General features: G+C 43.6%; 1 protein-coding gene across 1 annotated transcript in view; it reads right to left on the bottom strand.

Moving 5' to 3' along the window:
• Positions 1-19,161, bottom strand: part of DOCK2 (dedicator of cytokinesis 2) — a 444,911-nt gene that overhangs the window by 364,682 nt on the left and 61,068 nt on the right. The window contains exons 19-21 of the mRNA XM_068990795.1: positions 17,320-17,409; positions 16,162-16,262; positions 15,229-15,363 (exon numbers count right to left, since the gene is read on the bottom strand). Of these exons, the coding sequence (XP_068846896.1) occupies positions 15,229-15,363; positions 16,162-16,262; positions 17,320-17,409 (326 nt within the window). The remainder of the gene's footprint in view (positions 1-15,228; positions 15,364-16,161; positions 16,263-17,319; positions 17,410-19,161) is intronic.

Below are 19,161 nucleotides of genomic sequence, written 5' to 3'. Positions count from 1 at the left end.
TTTTCAAACTCCTTGATAGTACAGTGATCATCATATAGTAGGTAATCAACAAGTGTGTGTTTGTGGTACATACTTGAAAACAAATGCACGGACAGTGAAAATATGAAGAGATTTGACCCAGAGAAGGCCAGGGAGAGGTTCCCTGAGAGAGTGATGCTTGAGGTGACCCAGGAAATGAGAATGAGAGAAGATGAGGAGAAAGGGAGAAGGGGCATTCCATCCCCAGGAAAGCAGGCATACAGGCCCTGCAGCAGAAGGAGCCGAGTGAGTCAGAGGGACCGAGTGGGGGCCCCTGAACCCAGAGTGGAGAGAATCTGGGTAAGCTGGGTGAGGCAAGGCCGGCAGGCACCCAGAGGCCAGACCCACAGACCTTCCCAGGTCATGGGAAGCTTTGCCTTCATTCTGAGGGCAATGAGAAGAAATTGGAGGATTTTGAGAAGGTGAGCACCTCCATCAGACCTGAAATGTGGAAAGATCATTCTGGCTGCAATGGCATTAAAAGATCTCCACGTTTGGCATTGTAGTGGAGACAGTGCCATGGAGAGCCTCTCGGTGAAAATGACTACCAAAGCTGGATTTTTAAAATGAGGCCATGAACTGTCGACAAAGTACAGAACCCATAGAGGAGGAACACTCTCACAGAGCAATGAAGCCAGCTTCTGCCTCTGAGGCATTGGCTCAGCCCTAGTTTCCTTAAACTCCTGTGCGGATGGCTGCTCGAGGAAGAAAGGAATGCGATCAGTCCTGGAGCCTACATGCTGGAGACCCCAGCAATAAGCTGTCCCACGTTGCCATAGCTTCCCATAAAGAAGGGTGAGAAATAAATCTATCGCCTGAAAAAAAACAGTAAGGAAACTTGGTATTCGGTAGAGAAGGAAAACATACCTCCAGTCCTCACCTGGATTGTGTTTATTTGTGGTTGTGTTTTTTCCAAATTCATGTGCCTCACTTGGATTGTCAAGGAGAAATTTTGACTTAAAGAGGTCTCTGGTTATTAGTGTCCCCCAGGTAAAACACAGAAAGAAATTTTTATTTTCTTTGGAAAAAAATAAAAACTTTAATTCAAAGCTAAAAATACCTAACAACTAACAAAGCTGAAAGGGAAATAAAGTTAAAAAAAAAAATAACAGGGACTTCACTGGTGGTTCAGTGTTGAAGACTTTACTTTCCAATGCAGGGTGTGTGGGTTTGATACCTGGTCAGAGAACTAGATTCCCACATGCCTCGTGGCCAAAAAATTAAACAGTCAGTTCTGATGAGGTAGATGAACCTAGAGCCTATACAGAGTGAAATAAGTCAGAAGGAGAAAGATAAATATCATATATTAACGCATACATATAGAATGTAGAAAGACAGTATCAATGAATTTATTTGCAGGGCTGCAATGGAGAAACAGACATAGAGAACAGGCTTATGGACACGGGAGCGGGTAGGAAGGAGAGGGCGACGTGTATGGAGACAGTAACACAGAAACTTGCATTACTCTAAGTAAAATAGACAGCCAATGGGAATTTGCTGTGTGACTCAAGGAACTCAAACAGGAGCTCTGTAACAACCGAGAGGAGTGGGATGGGAGGGAGATGGGAGAGAGGGTCAAGAGGGAGGGGATATACGTGTGCCTATGGCTGATTTATTTTGATATTTGGCAGAAACCAACACAATTCGGTAAAGCAATGATCCTTCAATTTAAAGAATAAATAAATAAAATCAGGAAAGAAGATAAAGAAAGAAAGAAAACACAAGCAATATTGCAACAAATTCAATAAAGACTTTTAAAATGGTTTTCATCAAAGAAAATCTTTAAAAAATAATAATGACAATAAAATGCACAAGGAATCATGGTCACCCAAAACAGAAACAGCACAACTAGTCTCACAAATATTCTCCCTGTTGGAATTATCCAACAAAGAATATTAACTCTCATATTTACTATGTTCAAAAATAGAAAGAACGCTTGAAATATGATCAAGAAACAAAAATACTTTAAAAATTATATTTGAATAAGAATCCTATGGAATTTCTGAAAATAAATAATATAATGATTAAAATAAAAAATTTCATTCAATGAGTCAAACAGTATATTAGATGTTGTTAAAGAGGAAAACTGGCTGGAAAATAAGTTCAAAGAAATTAACCAGGATGAATCCCTAAAACCAAAAAGACAGAAAATATGAGAGCTTATGAGACATGGAGAATATGAAGTCTAACATACTTCAGAGAGATAATGGGATATATGGGGAAAATACAAAAATTTAAAAGAATGATGAATGAGAAATGCTTTAAAATTGGTATTAAAAATACCAAACTCCAGATCCAGGAAAACTAATTTCTAGCTGTATAAACAAACTCATTCCGAAGTATAACGCTTAGAAATACAGAATATCAATGAAAAAGAGATGGTCTTAAAGGCCACCAGAGAGAAAAGCAACAGCATGCCTATAAAGGAACAAGAGCAAGACTGAGAGATACCCTTACAGCAATCACAGCGGGGAAAAGAACTGGAAGTCTACGTCCAGGGAATCTTCCTTCCAAGGTTCAGAACAAAATCAGAGACCCTACCAATAAAATTTCTTATGATTAATAATAAAAGATTTACCCGAAGAAGAAAAACATACATCTTTGGAAGACCAAAGATGACAGAAGTGATAAGTTATTTCCACTGTGACAAGAAAACACAGCATGAAATTTGCCACCTTAACTACTTTTACATCAAAGTATGGTAGTGTTGACGAACTTTTATTAGTAAAACCATATGAATAAATACTGACTGCTTAAAACAATAATAATGTCTAATTTGTGGAATTACCAGAAAAAAAAGGCAAAACTGAAGTATCACACAGTTCTAGCATAATATTTAAGAAGAAAGCAGCAGTGTCTTTTAAAATCTTTTATTATTCAGAAGGACTGTGAAGATATTAACTTCAGATTTTTATTAAGTTAAATATGTATGATAGAATATCTAGCCACTAGTAGAATTAGATATAAAATGCATAACTTTCAAACTAATAAAGGGGAAAAGCAAGTGAGAAAATTGAAGACAATTCAAAAGAAATAAAAAAAAGGACAGAAAAATCAGTGTTGAGGAAGACGTACATCTAAAATGATACAAATAAGTTCAAAACATCAGCAATCACAATAAAACGTAATATTGATGAACATTACTGTCAAGTTAATAATAGAAAGGTACTACCTTAAACTGATCAAAGGCATCTATTTTTTAAATCCAATACATAATGTAGATCACCATCTTTATTCAACATTGGTCTAGAAACCTAGCTAAGGCAGTAAGATAAGGAGAAAAAGAATTAGAGAGAAACAAAGCTTTCTATATTTACAGATGTAATTGTCTACTTAGCAAATTCAAAGGGCTCAACAGCAGACTCTACGAGGGCACCGATGGAAGCAGCAAGATCACTGGGGTGCGCTAACACAGCGATCCAGGTGTGAGGTGATGAGAGCTGTAAATAGGAAGTTGGTAGTGAAGATGGAAAGATGTGGATGAATTTGAGAGACATTTAAGAGGGGAAAAGTTTGGGACTTGATTGTAGATTATATGGGGGAGAAGGCCCACAAAACAAGAACTGTCAGAAAATCCCATTTGTCCACCTCAAACAACCTGCTGAGCTACTGGTCAGTGAGAAGAAGGGACGTCATGAGCTAGGTCCTGGCTATGCTAACTTTGGTTGCCTTTGAAATACAAAATATATCGAGTAAACTATCAGATACACAGATCTGGAACTTGGTGAGGAGGTCAAGCCGGATTTCTGCATGATCTGCACAGACTCTATAGCTGAAGAAATAGGTTTGAATTCAGTCACTTAGGGAGAGGGAGTCGAGTTAAAAGAAGATTGGGCCAAAATGAGCACTGAGGACTTCCAAAGGGTCTGAGAAGTATAAGAGATACAAAAGAGTTCTATGCTATAAACATCAAGGGGAGAAAGGAAGAGAGAGAGGTTAGCAATATAAAAGGCAGTATAAAAAGCTCACGCTACCTGGGATATTCTGAACTGTTGACATAACAATGTTACCATCTACGGCTTGTTCACAAAATACATTTGATTGTGAACAAGCTCTTCATTTTATCACCCCCAAGGTACCCAAGACTGGCAGCTCTGCCCTCCCTCCAGAATGCCCACCTGGTAGGAAATCAGGAAATAACAATTAATGATACTATTTAGCTTAGCAAACTGTGATTCGGAAAAATGTTCTTCTGAGGACAATTTCACCCATAGACAAGAATGCATATCAGCATAGTGCACTCTGATGCTCAAATCAAGTGACCGACACTATCTGCAACCTAGGGTAATACGGGTCTCTAGACCCTTATATTAACAGATCGTTGAGCAGTGACTATATATTTTTAAAAACTTGTCCAAAACTGCAACCAATAATTCATGGTTCCTAAAACAAATATGACGTTAAAAAAAAATAGTAAATGTTGTGATTGTAGAACAATAGCGCATAGCAGAGATGATATACTGAAGCAAACGCACAAACCTGAAGGGATTACTCAAAGTGAGGTTGTACAGGCTGTGTGTTTCCTCACCCAGCTAGATATGGGTAGTTTATGTCGTTGAATCTTACAGGGGGTAACCAAAAAGGGTTGTGGGGGCTTATGAAACACACGTGTTTCAACTTTAAGTATGGAATTACTATAATCTAAAACACAAATGCTTTGCAGAACAATAAGCACTCTGCTGGTACTCAGAGTCCGTTACTCCCCTCCTGGGCTGTGTAACTAATTAACTCAGGGATTAGCAATTCGTCACCCAGGTGGCACTGAACAGTCACAGCTCCGTCTACAGCCAGCTCTACACTCAGCCTCAGTGTCCCCTCAGCATTAGACCACGCAGCTGGCCCCAACCCCTCACGAGGCACAGGACAGGGGTGCAATGACGAGACACTCCCCCTCCAGCGTGAGCACGCTGCCCCACGTGAGCACCGTCAGTTAGACACCTTTCGAGGGCTTCGTAATACACTCAGAATGAACTCTGCGAGGCAGGCTCTACCTCTCCCTTCAAGCTAATCTTTCTCTCACCTCCCCTGTGCTCTCAATGCTTCACCACACTAGTCTTCCCCGTCTGTGCCCATGAGTGTATTCAGTTCTGTCCGACTCTTTGCCATCATGTGGACTGCAGCCTGCCAGGCACCTCTGTTCATGAAGTTTTCCAGGCAAGAATATTGGAGTGGGTTTCCACTTCCTACTCCAGAGGGCCTACCCCACCCAGGGATCACACCCGTGTCTCCTGCGTCTCCTGCACTGGCAGGCAGATTCTTTACCATGGCATCACCTGGACGTCCAAGTCTTCTCTAACCTTCTGGAAGAAAAAGACAACTCTCTGAAGTGCTTTCTCATCCAAGCTCACTTGCTCAGACTCTGCCTCCCTTAAGAACTCTTCCTTCCATCCCTGTGTGGCTGGACTATCCCCATCCTTCATATCTCAGTGTCAATGTCACTTCATCTGAATCCTCACAATAGCACTGTGAAGTAATCCCAATTTTAGATGAGGAAACTAAGTCACAGAGGCTAGGCCATTGGCTCACAATATACAAGCAGTTATTGGAATTATTTATTGCGATGCCGGACCACCTATCTCGACTACTTATTTAATTTCCTTAGCAGCATTTATCATGGTTGGCAGTGACTTGATGTTTATTTTTTAATTTATTTTTTATCTCCCATGGTATTATACAAGGGAAGCATGGGGGCAGGGCTACATCTATCTTATTTACCACAGTATCCTAGCATAGAACTTCCAAATAGTTAAGACTCAAAAATGTTTACTGAATGAATGAAAAATACAACTGAATTGAATGAATGTCTTTGCACCTGGCTGTGTTAGGTGAGTAGATCTGAGACACAGAGGAACTAGTTTGGAGATCTGAAGGAAAGTGATCTTATGTACCCCATAACTAAGTCCTTTTTAACTTCCCATCCATCCCAAAGACACAATAAGAAACAACTGAGTAACGTATTAGGTTTGCCAAAATTTTGTTCCAGTTTTTCCATACAATCTTACTATTATTCAGTACTTCCTATTAAGGAAACAAGTTCTACTTGGGGTGATTCCTGCCTTAAGTGTATTTGAAAGAGACCATAGAGTACACTGAGTCCTTTGACTCAGTTCAGCATCCCCAACAATTAGGTGAGCCTGGTGAATTTCACCCCTCTGGCGAACTAGACCCTTTCTTATACTGCATGTTCATGTTTAGTTACAAGGGATTTGCAAGCACATTTCACAAACCTACATGTTTATCAGTAAATTGATCTACCACCCGTCATTCTCTGAGGAATTGTCAACCTTAGCATTTGACAGAAACAGTTATTTTTGTGCAAAGGCAAAGATTCTGTCAGCAAGCTTTTCCCCTTAACTGTCTATAGCATCTTGTTCTGCAAAATTAAACCATTTCAAGGGACAATGGAAGCAAATAAGACCAGCATTTTACCCTATGCTGTAACCAGAGTGTGAGATTGGAAACAAATAGGAAGCAATTGGCTCAGCTTCTGAGGGATGGTGGGGGAGAGGCAGTCCAGGAGAATACCCTGGCAAAGAGCAACCCACAGCGTAAGTGATTCACACGCAGATGCCTGGAAATCAGTCAAAGCCTGATCCCTCTGCCCACAGTGGCCTCCTGGCTGGATATTAGGAAAGAGGCTGAACTCTGGGAGAGGTTTGGCTGATTCACCAAAGATCTCCTAAATGCGAAATACCTTGCTCCCCATCAGTTTTCAGTTCCCAGGACCTCACAGTAAAGGTTGATACTACTGACACGCCCTCCTGGAAATGTTTCCTTTCCTGGCCCCTCCCTGTAATGCCAATTCTTCCTGTCTCCTTTCCTCATCCTCCTTCCCCAGGACTCTCCCCTCATCATCCTTCCAATATGCTAATCTCCTGCATTTCATTCTGAGTTTTATAGCATTGCTCACCTTGTGCTACAGCTTCAAATGCCTCTTTCTACCAAAGGAGATCAATTTCTACCAAAACCGTATCTCCATTCTCCACTCCCCTGAACTCCAAATCTGTGTCTAACAGCCTGCTGTGCATTTCCATCTGGCCATGCCAGTAAATACCACCAGTCTCACATGCCCCAAACACATCGTCTTCTCCCCCAAACCCCCTCCTCCCTTCACTCATCATGCTGATGAGCAAAGCCTGATAGAACGGACCACAAAGTGCAGCGTCAGATCAGCTGATGGTCCCCCTCCATCCGTTTCACTCACATGTTCAATTAGTTTGGGCAATCCTGCCATCTGTAAACCCTTACCTTCTTGCTTCCCTTCTTCTCCAGCCTCACTGTGACTGTCTCAGTTCAAGTCTTCTCACCTGGGTTATTACAGTAGCTTCATTATTGAGCTCCTGCCTCCCCGCCTCCATCACTCACTTACTAACCTTGTGCTGTGTTGTGCTTAGTCGTTCAGTCATGTCTGACTCTTTGCAACCCCGTGGACTGGAGCCCACCAGGCTCCTCTGTCCACTGGGATTCTCCAGGCAAGAATACTGAAGTGTGTTGCCATGCCCTCCTTCAAGGGATCTTCCCAAGCCAGGGATCAAACGCAGGTCTCCCACATTGCAGGCAGATTCTTTACTGTCTGAGACACCAGGGAAGCCCTAGTACTAACCTTACTTCTGCACTAATCTTTCTAAAACATTAATCTAATCATGTTAACCCCCTGCTTTAGAATTGTGATGGCTCCCCACTGCCATAAACAGCAGTTTCCAAAACTGTTCCTATGAGAAAAAATGTTTAAGTGTGATTTACATGCCTGTTTATATCCACCTACTATTCTAAGTCAAATGTTATAAAGTTTAACTTCTTCATCTTAGGACAAAATTAAGAAACTTTAATATTTTCATCTGATCCCAGGGGATGAGTCTGTACCCTCCACCCCGGGGTAGCACCCTGCGCTCTGAGGAGAGCAGCATCTATGCCAATACCCCCAAGCACAGATGGTGACGTCAAGACTCCTTGGTCTGACTTTCAAGGTGTTTCACGATCTAGCTTCAACTCCTCACTTCAAACACATCCTCCCTCCTCCACCACCGCAGCCTCACCCACTAGCCACGGTTACACAAAAGTGCTGCTCATTGGTGGGCACAGGATAAAATAAAGAACTGAGACTTTGATGTCAGATCCCTCCCTGCCGACGTCTAACTGCGTGACCTAGAGTCACTTTCTGTGCCTCTCTGGGCCTCAATTTCCCTCTCTGTAAAGTGAATATGAAACTAATTTAACAATACTGACACTGGGCAGGACTGTCGTGGGTATTCAGTGAGGTACAGTGAAGAATGATACAGGGCCACACACAAAGGAGAGGCTCTATAAAGGGTCCTCAGCCTAGGTTCTGCACCATACGTTGTTCCTTCTACTTGGAGTTTTTGGTTCTCCTTTCTTCCATGGGCAGAATTCACAAATGCCTTTCAATGTCTAGTTTAAAAGATCACTTCCTCTGAGAAGGACAGATCCTCCTGAGGCGGAGTCTGTCATTCAAACCTGTCTGCCCCCAGGAACCATTTGCAAGCTTCTGCTGAATCATATCTCATTGCTTATTCCAGGCATGCTGGCATGTGATTGCTGGCATGCATGTCTGTCTTGCCCACTGAACTGCCACTACATGAGGAAGTCTGATATTAATTTAAGAATTCCCCACACTTAACAAAGTCCTTAGCACATAATAGGTGCTCAATAAAAGTTTATCAATATCTCCATATACAAAGGAGAAAGAAAGCTGTTTTAAAGTGCATGTATACGTGCAATTTCATGTTATAATAAGGACAATTTACTTAATGATTTTCAAAGTGCTTTCACATATGTTTGTAAGAAACAGGCTGTTACCTCCCCTCTGCCCTGTAGAAACTCATTAAATAGATAATAAATTAAAGAAAAGTAACCTCTTGATGATATCTGTTTGATGACAGTTTTCTCCATTCTGATCCGATGCCAAGTTAATGTTATCATAAAATAATTCCTTTAACTGCAATTGTGAAGTTTACTGAGCCATTACTGTCATCAAAAAGTGAAATTATATTCAAAGCTGAAAACCAAGGCTCACACAGGAAAAAATGGCATTAATATGCAAACAAATTACATGCAAGAGAAACAGGAATAGCAATATGACCAGCATGCCGACCCATCCTCAACATAAACAGATGATTACATTTTAATATTTATTCATATGTGAACAATGAAAACAAATCACACTGGCAGGTACCTTCGAGTTAAATTCATATTTGTTTAAAAAGGCAGAGGCTTATGTATTCTCTCTGACTGCAGGCTACACTGGGCATGCCTGAGCTTTATGCGTACAGCCTTGCTGCCTAACATATTCATGACCTGAAGGATAGGCTAGTATATAATATCTACATAAGAAGAAATTGAACTGGTGGAAAGATGAGGTGGAGGCGGGGGAGGGGAGAGGGAGGCCAGGACGGGAAGAATAAAGTGAGATGCAAAATGAACAGGCAAAAGCGGGCATTGGGGAGCATGGAGTCATCTGCTGCTGCAGGCAGTTAGAGAAAGGGCAGGGTCGCCACACAGCCCAGCTGGCGGGCGTCTGCTCGAGGTGAGAGCTGTGCTCCTCCCAGCCTGTGTGAATGCAGCAGCAGCCCCGGTGCAGATGAACAGCACGGTGCCTGCCGCAGCGGCCTTCCCAGGACAGGGGAGGGCTGGGGAGCAGGGAGACCCTTGGAGACCCTGCTGCTCCCATGAGGATGCTCAGGGCACTCCTCTATCCCTGACTTGTTTCCCAAGTATGTGAGCTCGGCTGGGCCAGCCCCACAACAGCTTTCCTTCGTTCTTAGGAGATCGTGCAGACAAAGCCAGGGTAGCAGGGGCAGCTTCACCATGCTGGGGGGACCCCTTCCTGAAAACTCCTGCTCCAAGTCATCACTGTCTTCACTGAAGCCCTGCTGTGCTTAGGGGTGGATGACAGCACTTACACCCACACAGCCTTGCGCCTCTCAGCAGCCCCAACAGCTCGCAGCAGCTGACCCTTCCAGCCAGAGCTGCTCCCTCTCAGGACAGCTCCTCCTGGCCAGCCCCACTCACACTCACGTGGTCCAGTTCCAGCTCTTGAATCTGCTTATTCAGATGAGGTGGAATGTGAAGCTTGCCCTACTGACTCTTGGCTGTGTGACCTTTGAGCTTGGATCGAGCCTCAGCGTCCTCGTTTGTGAAAGGGGGATAGACGTGCTGTCCCTTTTCTTACTGAAGGAGTGCCTCTTATGTGGGGCCTCCCAGGTGGCACTAGTGGTAAAGAACCCACCTGCCAATGCAGGAGGCACGGAGTCATGGGTTCGATCCCTGGCTTGGGAAGAGCCCCTGGAAGAGGGCATGGCAACCCACTCCAGCACTCTTGCCCGGAGAATCCCATGGACAGAGGGGCCTGGTGGGCTACAGTCCATGGGGTCGCCAAGAGCTGGACATGACTGAGCAACTGAGCATACCTACTATGTGCTGGGTGCTGTTCTCAGTGCTTGAGAACAAAACAGTGCTTAGAACAAAATAATCAGACTCATGGAGCTGACGCTCTAGCAGGGAGAGGGCTAGCATGTCATAACTTACAACATGTGATCGGTTCCATGAGGAGGAAAACTGACAAAAAGCAGAGTGAACAGGAGGGCAATCAAGAGTGCCGGGGCAGTGGGCGCCATCAGACACAGGGGAGTGAGGAGGCGTTGAATAAAGCTGTAAGAGAGGCCAGGGGGTGAGCAAGTGGGTGTCTGGGGAAGGGTGCAAACGCCCTGCAGTGGGAGCTTGAGGCACAGCAGGGAGGCCTGTGAGGCCTCTCATGGAGTGAGAGAAGGAGATGAAGTCAGGAGATGAGCATGTGTGTGCAGGCTGATGGAAGTAATGGGTGAAGTGCACCAAGCAGGGAATCAGAGCTGGGGGTACTTGCTATGCAACAGGCTCTGTCCAGCTGCCAGACGCCCATTAGTTCATCCGCTTGCACAACCACCCTGAAAGGCTTGTTGCTTGTTCAGTACATGCCTATTTTATACACAAGGAAACTGAGCTTCGGGCAGATTAAGTAATCTGTCCAAAGTCATAAACCTTAGCAATCGGTAGTGGTAGGATTCAAATGCAGAATTCAAACCCAAGCAGCCTAGCTCCAGAGATGGTGCCTTTAAGCCCAGAGCTGACCGCCTCCCCAGCCAAGGGTGTGGATGAGCGTGGTGAGGGAGGAGCATGTGACGGCAGAGCAGCCCTCCGGAGAGGGCTAAAAGGAGGAGGAGGAGAAGGAAGCAAGAACTAAGCAGGTCTGAAAAGACTAGTAGAGCAGGAAGGAACAGAGAGAGCTGGGCACACGGCTGCTTGGGCCAAGGGGCCTGACCATACACACGAGGCAAGTGGGGACTGCAGACACAGCGGGGGCCATGCAAGGGGCAGCGAGAGGCCCAGCTGAATTCACGGGGCTGTAAATACTCCCTCCACTGAGGGCCTCAGAAAGCACTGACGCCTGGTAAACGTGTCCCTCTTCCTAAAAAATTACAGAGCAAGAAGGGTGTCGTACAGCATGAACAGTGAATCAAACTCTGAGCATGAATCAAGACACAAAACTTTTACTTTCTACTTTAATTTTGAGTGTTTGAAACAAGAACCCTTTCTGTCTCTACTAGGTGAAAACATAATAACAGCCAACAGATTTATTTTGCTTGTGGAATAAATACCAGATAGTACAGAGAAACTTTGTGCATATAATCTCATTTCACCATCAGAACACTAGGATAAAGCTGGTTTATCCTCATTCACAAATGAGGAAACTGAGGCTCAGAGGGCCTGGGTCACTCACTAAGGCAGGTGCTTATGGGGACGGAAGTGTGCAGAGTAAGCACTGCCTGTCACTGAGCCGACGCTGCCCAAGACACGGTGAGCAGAGCCACATCCCACAGCAACCCCTGCGCTCCAGCCTACAGCAGGGCCAGGCTTCCCAAGCAGCACAGACATGCGGACACCAATGCTGTTGCAGACCTGGGCTCTCATCTTCTCTCGTCTGGGAAGTCAGGCTTATAGGAACTCTGCAGTCTGTTTCATGTGCCTGGCCTCAGGAAGGGGTGCTCTTACGGGAATGTCCACCATGTGGATAAGGGAAGCACAGCCTACTGCAGACTCTGATTCCACAGACTCGGAAGCCCTGGGGGTCTGCTCAGCCGACTGGCTGAGCTTCAGGATAGAAGTCACCGCAAGGGGTTTGTGGAGAATGTCAACACCCAGAACAGAATCACTTCGGCTCCTTCTGAGTATTCCCCACTATGCACTATACCTCCCAGGGTGTCAGTCACTCAAGAAAAGCCCAGTGGATATTGGTCACGTTTCTGGCCGCTCAGCATTTCTGGACACATCGCCTACAATTTAGAATTCTCCGCATTTCCCCTCTGACAGAAGCTCAGAGCCGCTCCGCCGTAACTGTGGTGTAGGTGTGCCCCAGAGACACCCACCCAGACTTTGACTCAGGAAGCCAGTGGCACAACAAGAGGGGACAGGAGAGCACTTTCTTTGGCTGACACTGAAGGTGAAGCTCCGACACTGTGGCCACCTGACGCGAAGAGCTGACTCACTGGACAAGATCCTGATGATGGAAGAGACTGAAGGAGGAGGGAAAGGGGATAACAGAGGATGAGGTGGTTGGATGGCATCATTGACTTGATGGACCTGAGTTTGAGCAAACTCCAGGAGTTGGTGATGGACAGGAAAGCCTGGCGTGCTGCAGTCCATGGGGTCACAGAGTCAGACATGACTGAGCAACTGAACTGAATTGATGTGCTAGAAATGAACAGTCCTTTTAAAAATTCTAGTCCTTCTCAACAAGTTTTCTTCCTCTCTTACCCAACTGCAAACTGCATAGTGACACAGGAAAATCCCTAGCCCCTGTAAAGGCTCGTGTGCAGTACACACAAAGAAAAGATGGAAGGAACAACGAATGGATCAGCTGTAACTGGGCACATGAGGAAAGAAGACAAAGGAACAACAGGAAACAGAAACACAATACCAGACACAATCAGCTCTGAGAGCAAGAATTATATTAACGATTTTCTACCAGCTGGCTTAGAAATCTCAAAGCACTGAAAGAGCTATCTACCATTCAGAAATAAAATGTCCTCTTAGTTTGCAGAAATACCACCGTTACTTCCCAATGTCCTTGAGGCTCTGCTGAAGAGAATTCATCATGAAAGAGTCTAGAATGAGTAACATCTACCTTACCTCAGCATGAGGTCCCAGACACTCCTTGCTGGTCAGCCTATATTTCTGTTCATGAGAAAAGATTCAAGATTATGTCTGGGTCACCTTAAAGACATCTCCTAGTCCCCAAAATGCACTTCATCCAACAGACATTTTTTGATATCAATTATGTTCTATATATTCTATGCTGGGAGTACAGCAGAGAATAACAGATTATCCCTCTTCTTAAGAAGCCAAAAATCACTTAGAGTTCCAATAGCACTGAATGAAGTTCCAATTTGTACTGAATGAAGATCTGGGGCCTTTGCAAGATGAGAGACCTTCAGGTAGAAAAGAAGAAAGCAAATGTACAAATGCCCTGTGTTCCACTGGAAGAAACAGACAAAGACTAAGAGAGGTAAGACAAGGAAGGAGGGAGGGAGGGAGGAAGGGTGGGATGGATAGAAAGACAGAAATCAAAAGGACAAACTGAGGCGTAAGATATGACACACCAAGAAAACGTTCTTGTTAGATCTAAAGTTCTCACTTGGAGATGGGATAAGGTATCATGGCCTAATCTGGAATTACAACATTTGAATCCTTGAACACTTCCAAGACTCACAATTTTCCCCTGCTGTTTTTCAAATAATTGACAAGTATCTCTTGAGTTTGGAAGAATACCCCTTAGACTTCAATATATGATCTTCACCTTGACTATGTGACAAAATAGAGGAATCGAAACAGATCCTTCAATTTTAAAATAGCCTAAGTGACATATGCTTTGTGACATGGTTTAAAACACTCATCTCTTTCTATTCATCAACTGAAATATCAAAGAATTCTCCTAAAAAGGAGAATCTCAAATGATTACCCATTTCAGCAGACTTTGAGTATGAAGCTTCCAGAGTCTTCATCAAAATGTTGAGTTACAGACTTCTACTTGGGGGGACACCATCCTCCAAGTAAACAAGTTCATACCGTAATTTGTTGACGTGACCCATGGCTCCAGAGGTGGACATGAGACCACAAGTGCACAATCTATGTATTCATTCCCATGGTCACACTATTTAAGATCTTAGCACATGACCAGATAGTTCTTGGCATAGGATTTTGGTATAACAACAGGGAACCTAGAATTGCTTAAGCTAGTAGAACATGAATCTGAGGTTCTGGAAGCTTCCACATTGGACAACTTGCCTCAGAAGGTGAACAACAAAAGGAAAGCAGAGCCAAGATCTAGAGAGACAAAGACTAGCTGAATGGCACCAAGCATCTGGATCCAGCCATACCTAAGGCCAACCACCCCTGACATTTTCAATAGTGCAAAATAAAACAAAATTCTGTTTCCCCCTGAGTCAGCTTGGTAAGAATCCAGACAGTACGTTTCCTGTACGCTACTTCTTATTTCCCATAACACACAGCCAGCTGGGTCATACACACAACCAACCCCCCTGCCTAACTTTGCCTTGTAGCTAGTATGAACATAAATTGTTATTTTGCAGGTCGCGTTGGAATGACTCCATCTTTAAAGTCTTTTAAAAGGGCAGCTAACCTCTGTGGTACTGACCATCACATATCAAATCTCTTAGGTGCTCTACTATGTCAGCTCCCTTTTTGGCCACTAGGATTTCACAGACAGGCAGGTCAACTGCAAATAACAGCTCACGGTCATGCACATCCTTCTAGAGCCAAATAAATGTCAGATTTTCTGAGTTCTGCCTCCCTATCCCCATGGAATATAGATTCCTGGAAAGCTTTCATCATATCTCAGATCAAATGAAGAATGTTAGGTGAAATGCAGAAGAGCCTCAAATCACAAATCATATTCACTGGAGGAAACATAACTCTTCAACACATGATTTCTCTCTCTCTCTTTTTTTTTTTCTTTCTCTCCAAATGAACTTGGAACAATTATCACCTATCCATAAATCTCTAAGTTGGATTTTTAAGTTGTTTTTAATCAATGGCTGGCTGTAATTTTGTGAAAGAGTTTCTCCAATGGCACAAATACTGTTGTGTCCCAGAGGAACTGCAGAGCTAGTCAATCAATCTTACAGAACAAACACTCACTGTGAAAATAATGTCCTTGACCGAACAATGAACTTGAATACATATTCCAAAGCTTTCAGTGTTCTTAGGATTGGTTCACATTGCTCTCCTCTGCTGGAGGTGTCCAAGTAAGTCTTCAGCACCGTCATCAATTTCCTGAATAAGGGATTATATTTTCAAAATACATCTCTTTTCAACCCACAGCATGGTAATTAGTTTGCTTAGTAAATTACAAGGCATTCAATCAAAGGTTAAAGGTGGTAGTACAGCCAAGCTCACTCACTCATTTACATCATAAAAATAACTCTGCTTAAAAATATACATTTAATACAGGGAATGAATAAGTATTTCCTGCCCATAAGAAGCCAGCAAAGAAAAAAACCAATGGAAAAAAAAATCTTTTCACTGGGAAAACCAGCCCCAATGAAGTTGTGAGTGGGGATGGTGGTGGTTATGATGTTCTTTTCAGTTTTTTCTTCCCACAGAAAATGTTCTTTTAATATCATGGAGCTCCTTTGCTTGGGAATTTTCTTTATTACCAGCAGGGTAGACTTTGAACTATGTGGCCTGCTTCTCCAGGCTCCTTCACCTTTTCCAGCATCATCTCTGACCTCTAGCCCTCAGCCCTCTATACATAAGCAATACTGAGCCACTTGTCATATACACTTTCTTTTCTCTAGCCTTGACTACCACAAATAGCTGTTCAGTAAATGATAGCTGACTAACTGAATGAATGACTGAATGAGCAAACACTGCCATGTACGTCTGTCACCATAAAATATTCATACTAACCTAGGAGTTTGCGTATTTTTATTTAATCCAAATAACACAGGCCAGATGGGGTTTTGTCAGAAAATGCAGAACTCACACAGTGTGGTGACAAAAAGAAACTACTCGAGTTTCTTGTGCCCTCGGCACCCTGGCAGGACAAGTAGAGGGTTCGCAGTTACTTACTTGTAAGCTAGGGTAGCACTGAAATGCTGTTGGATGTAAGCCTCCAGGACGGTGTTGAAATGCTGGAACTTCCGGTCAGCAATGAGACCTATTATGTAGATCTTCAGAAAGAGGCAAGGAGTCAGTGTTTGGGGGCAGACCCAGGACAGGAAGTCATCGTCACATAGTACAACTAAATCCCTATCAAGTTCTTTTGCCCAGGAATTAGTTCACTAACGTATCTTCAGTCCTTTACATTATGGTGACATCTCTTCTAAAAAGTGTTTCATGAAGGGTTTCGTAAGATAAAAGGGTTTCACAGCCAGACGAGTTTGAGAAATCGCAAGTTATCAACCTTAGACTACCTTCTTTATTGCAGGACTTATCAGAGCCTTCTACAAGCTTTTGTGCACTGTAAATCTCAAAGAGAGTTGGGCAAGGTTCAGCACTTCCCTGAGTTCTCAAGTGAGTGTTCTTCAGGAAACATTTCTCCTTAAGGCTAGCTTTATAGGAAGCCCTCTTGGGAAGCAATGGACTAAGTCACAATTGTCTCCAAGTTAGTCCTTTAAAAATGTAAATGTCACTGACACAAAGGGTTGACACATTCATACTTTGTTGGTCACTGACATCTTAATGTGGATGTTTCTTATGTTTATTTTGATATGACACTGAAAAGATGTGAGCTGGGACAGCAAGAGGAGGCACAGACCATTTCAAAAGACCGTAAGAAGACAGATCTGAATGGTGTACCACCCACTGAAAGATGGTCCAGATGGGCAGAGGAGTGTACTGACTGCTAAACTGGAGACAATGAGGAGGAAGAAAGTAAGAGTTAGGAAACATTTGGGGTGCTTTACAACCTGACCAAGGATTCGCTCCCAGAATTCATGGGCAGCCCAAGCGAATATTCATGATATTCAGCCTCAAGTACTTTCAACCAGGGCCACACCACCATCAACATTTGAACACTCCCATTTTAATCCCTCTGCCCATGCTTTCAAATCAACTCAAAACTAACAAAGGAAACAGGAACTCCTCTATTGGCCTGGTCACTGAAAGTTACAATGCCTCCAAAAAAATTCATGGAAAAGCCCACGTGGGCCTTAAGTTCTCCATGTTCTCACAGTGAGACACTATGTTAGCACCTAATGTCACAAAACACTGGCCCCTCTCTCTTACCAAAGCATCAAAGACGAGGATGTCATACTCATCACTTTGAGAATGCTCCATCATGATGTTGAAGAGTGCATCCAGAGTATCCTGGAGAAACTGGGCAAAATAACAGAGGTCTCGTAAGAAAGAGTCAGGTGATACGCAAGTCCCACCCCTCTGTGTTTACCCAAGAGAATGAAGGCACACACCGTGTGCCATGTTCAGGAGGGCCAGGTGCGCTCCTCACAAGAGCCAGAAACTGGAGCAAGCCAGTTGTCCATCTTCAGCAAAGTAGATAAATACAGGGTGGCACTCAGGTGTTACAGACCATGCCACAGCAATAAAAGTGAGCCAACTACTTCTATGTAGAAAGATGACCATAACTCTTATGAGCACTGTACAGAGTAAGATAAGTCAAGACACCAAATGTATGTTTATCCTCACTCTATTTTTATGAAATTCAATAACAGGCAAACACCCATCTGTGATGATGGTGGTAAGCTTGGTAGCTTAGTGGTTACCCTTGAATGGGTTGCTGACTAAGAAGGGGTAAGGGAGAATCTCCTGCACTGATACGAATGGACTATCTGTTGATCCAGGTGGTGGGAACACAGCTGGGCTGCTGTTGCTATTCAGTCGCTCAGTCGTGTGGGATACGTTGCGACCCCGTGGACTGCAGCACACCAGGCTTCCCTGTCCTTCACCATTACCCAGGGCTTGTTCAAACTCATGGCAATTGAGTCAGGGATGGCATCCAACCATCTCATCCTCTGTCGTCCCCTGCTCCTCCTGCTTTCAATCTTTCCCAGCATCAGGGTCTTCTCTAATGATTCAATTCTTCACATCATGTGGTGAAAGTATTGTAGCTTCAGCTTCAGCATCAGTTCTTCTAATGAATAGTCAGGATTGATTCCCTTTAGGATTGAGTGGTTGGATCTCCTTGCAGTCCAAGAGTCTTCTCCAACACAACAGTTCAAAAGCATCAATTCTTCAGCGCTCAGCTTTCTTCACAGTCCAACTCTCACATCCATACATGACCACAGGAAAAACCATAGCTTTGACTAGATGGACTTTTGTTAGCAAAGTAATGTCTCTGGCTTTTTAATATGCTATCTAGGTTGGTCATAACTTTTCTTCCAAAGAGTAAGGGTCTTTAAATTTCATGGCTGCAGTCACCATCTGCAGTGATTTTTGGAGTCCCAAAAAATAAAGTCTGTCACTGTTTCCACTGTTTCCTCATTTATTTGCCATGAAATGATGGGACCAGATGCCATGATCTTCGTTTTTTGAATGTTGAGTTTAAAGCCAGCTTTTTCACTCTCCTCTTTCACTTTCATCAAGAGGCTCTTTAGTTCTTCTTCACTTGCTGCCATAAGGGTGGTGTCATCTGCATATATGAGGTTATTGATATTTCTCCCGCCAATCTTGATTCCAGCTTGTGCTTCATCCAGCCAGACATTTCGCGTGATGTGCTCTGCATATAAGTTAAATCAGCAGGGTGACAATATACAGCCTTGACGTACTCCTTTCTCAGTAGACCTGTCTACTCTTCCACGTCCAGTTCCAACTGTTGCTTCTTGACCTGCATACAGGTTTCTCAGGAGGCAGGCAAGGTGGTCTGATATTCCCGTCTCTTTTCTATCGTTTGAATTTTCCAGTTTGTTGTGATCCACACAGTCAAAGGTTTTAGCATAGTCACTGAAGCAGAAATAGCAGATGCAGTTTTTCTGGAACTCTCTTTCTTTTTCTATGATCCAGTAGATGGTGGCAATTTGATCTCTGGTTCCTCTGCAGTTATGTACATGTGTAAAAATACACTGAGCTGTACTTTTAAGATAAGTGCTCTGTACTCTTCAGATATGTAGAGTA

Source organism: Capricornis sumatraensis, chromosome 18 (genome assembly GCF_032405125.1).
Source record: "Capricornis sumatraensis isolate serow.1 chromosome 18, serow.2, whole genome shotgun sequence".
NCBI classification, from domain to species: domain Eukaryota; kingdom Metazoa; phylum Chordata; class Mammalia; order Artiodactyla; family Bovidae; genus Capricornis; species Capricornis sumatraensis.
This window is presented reverse-complemented; position numbering and strand designations above follow the sequence as displayed.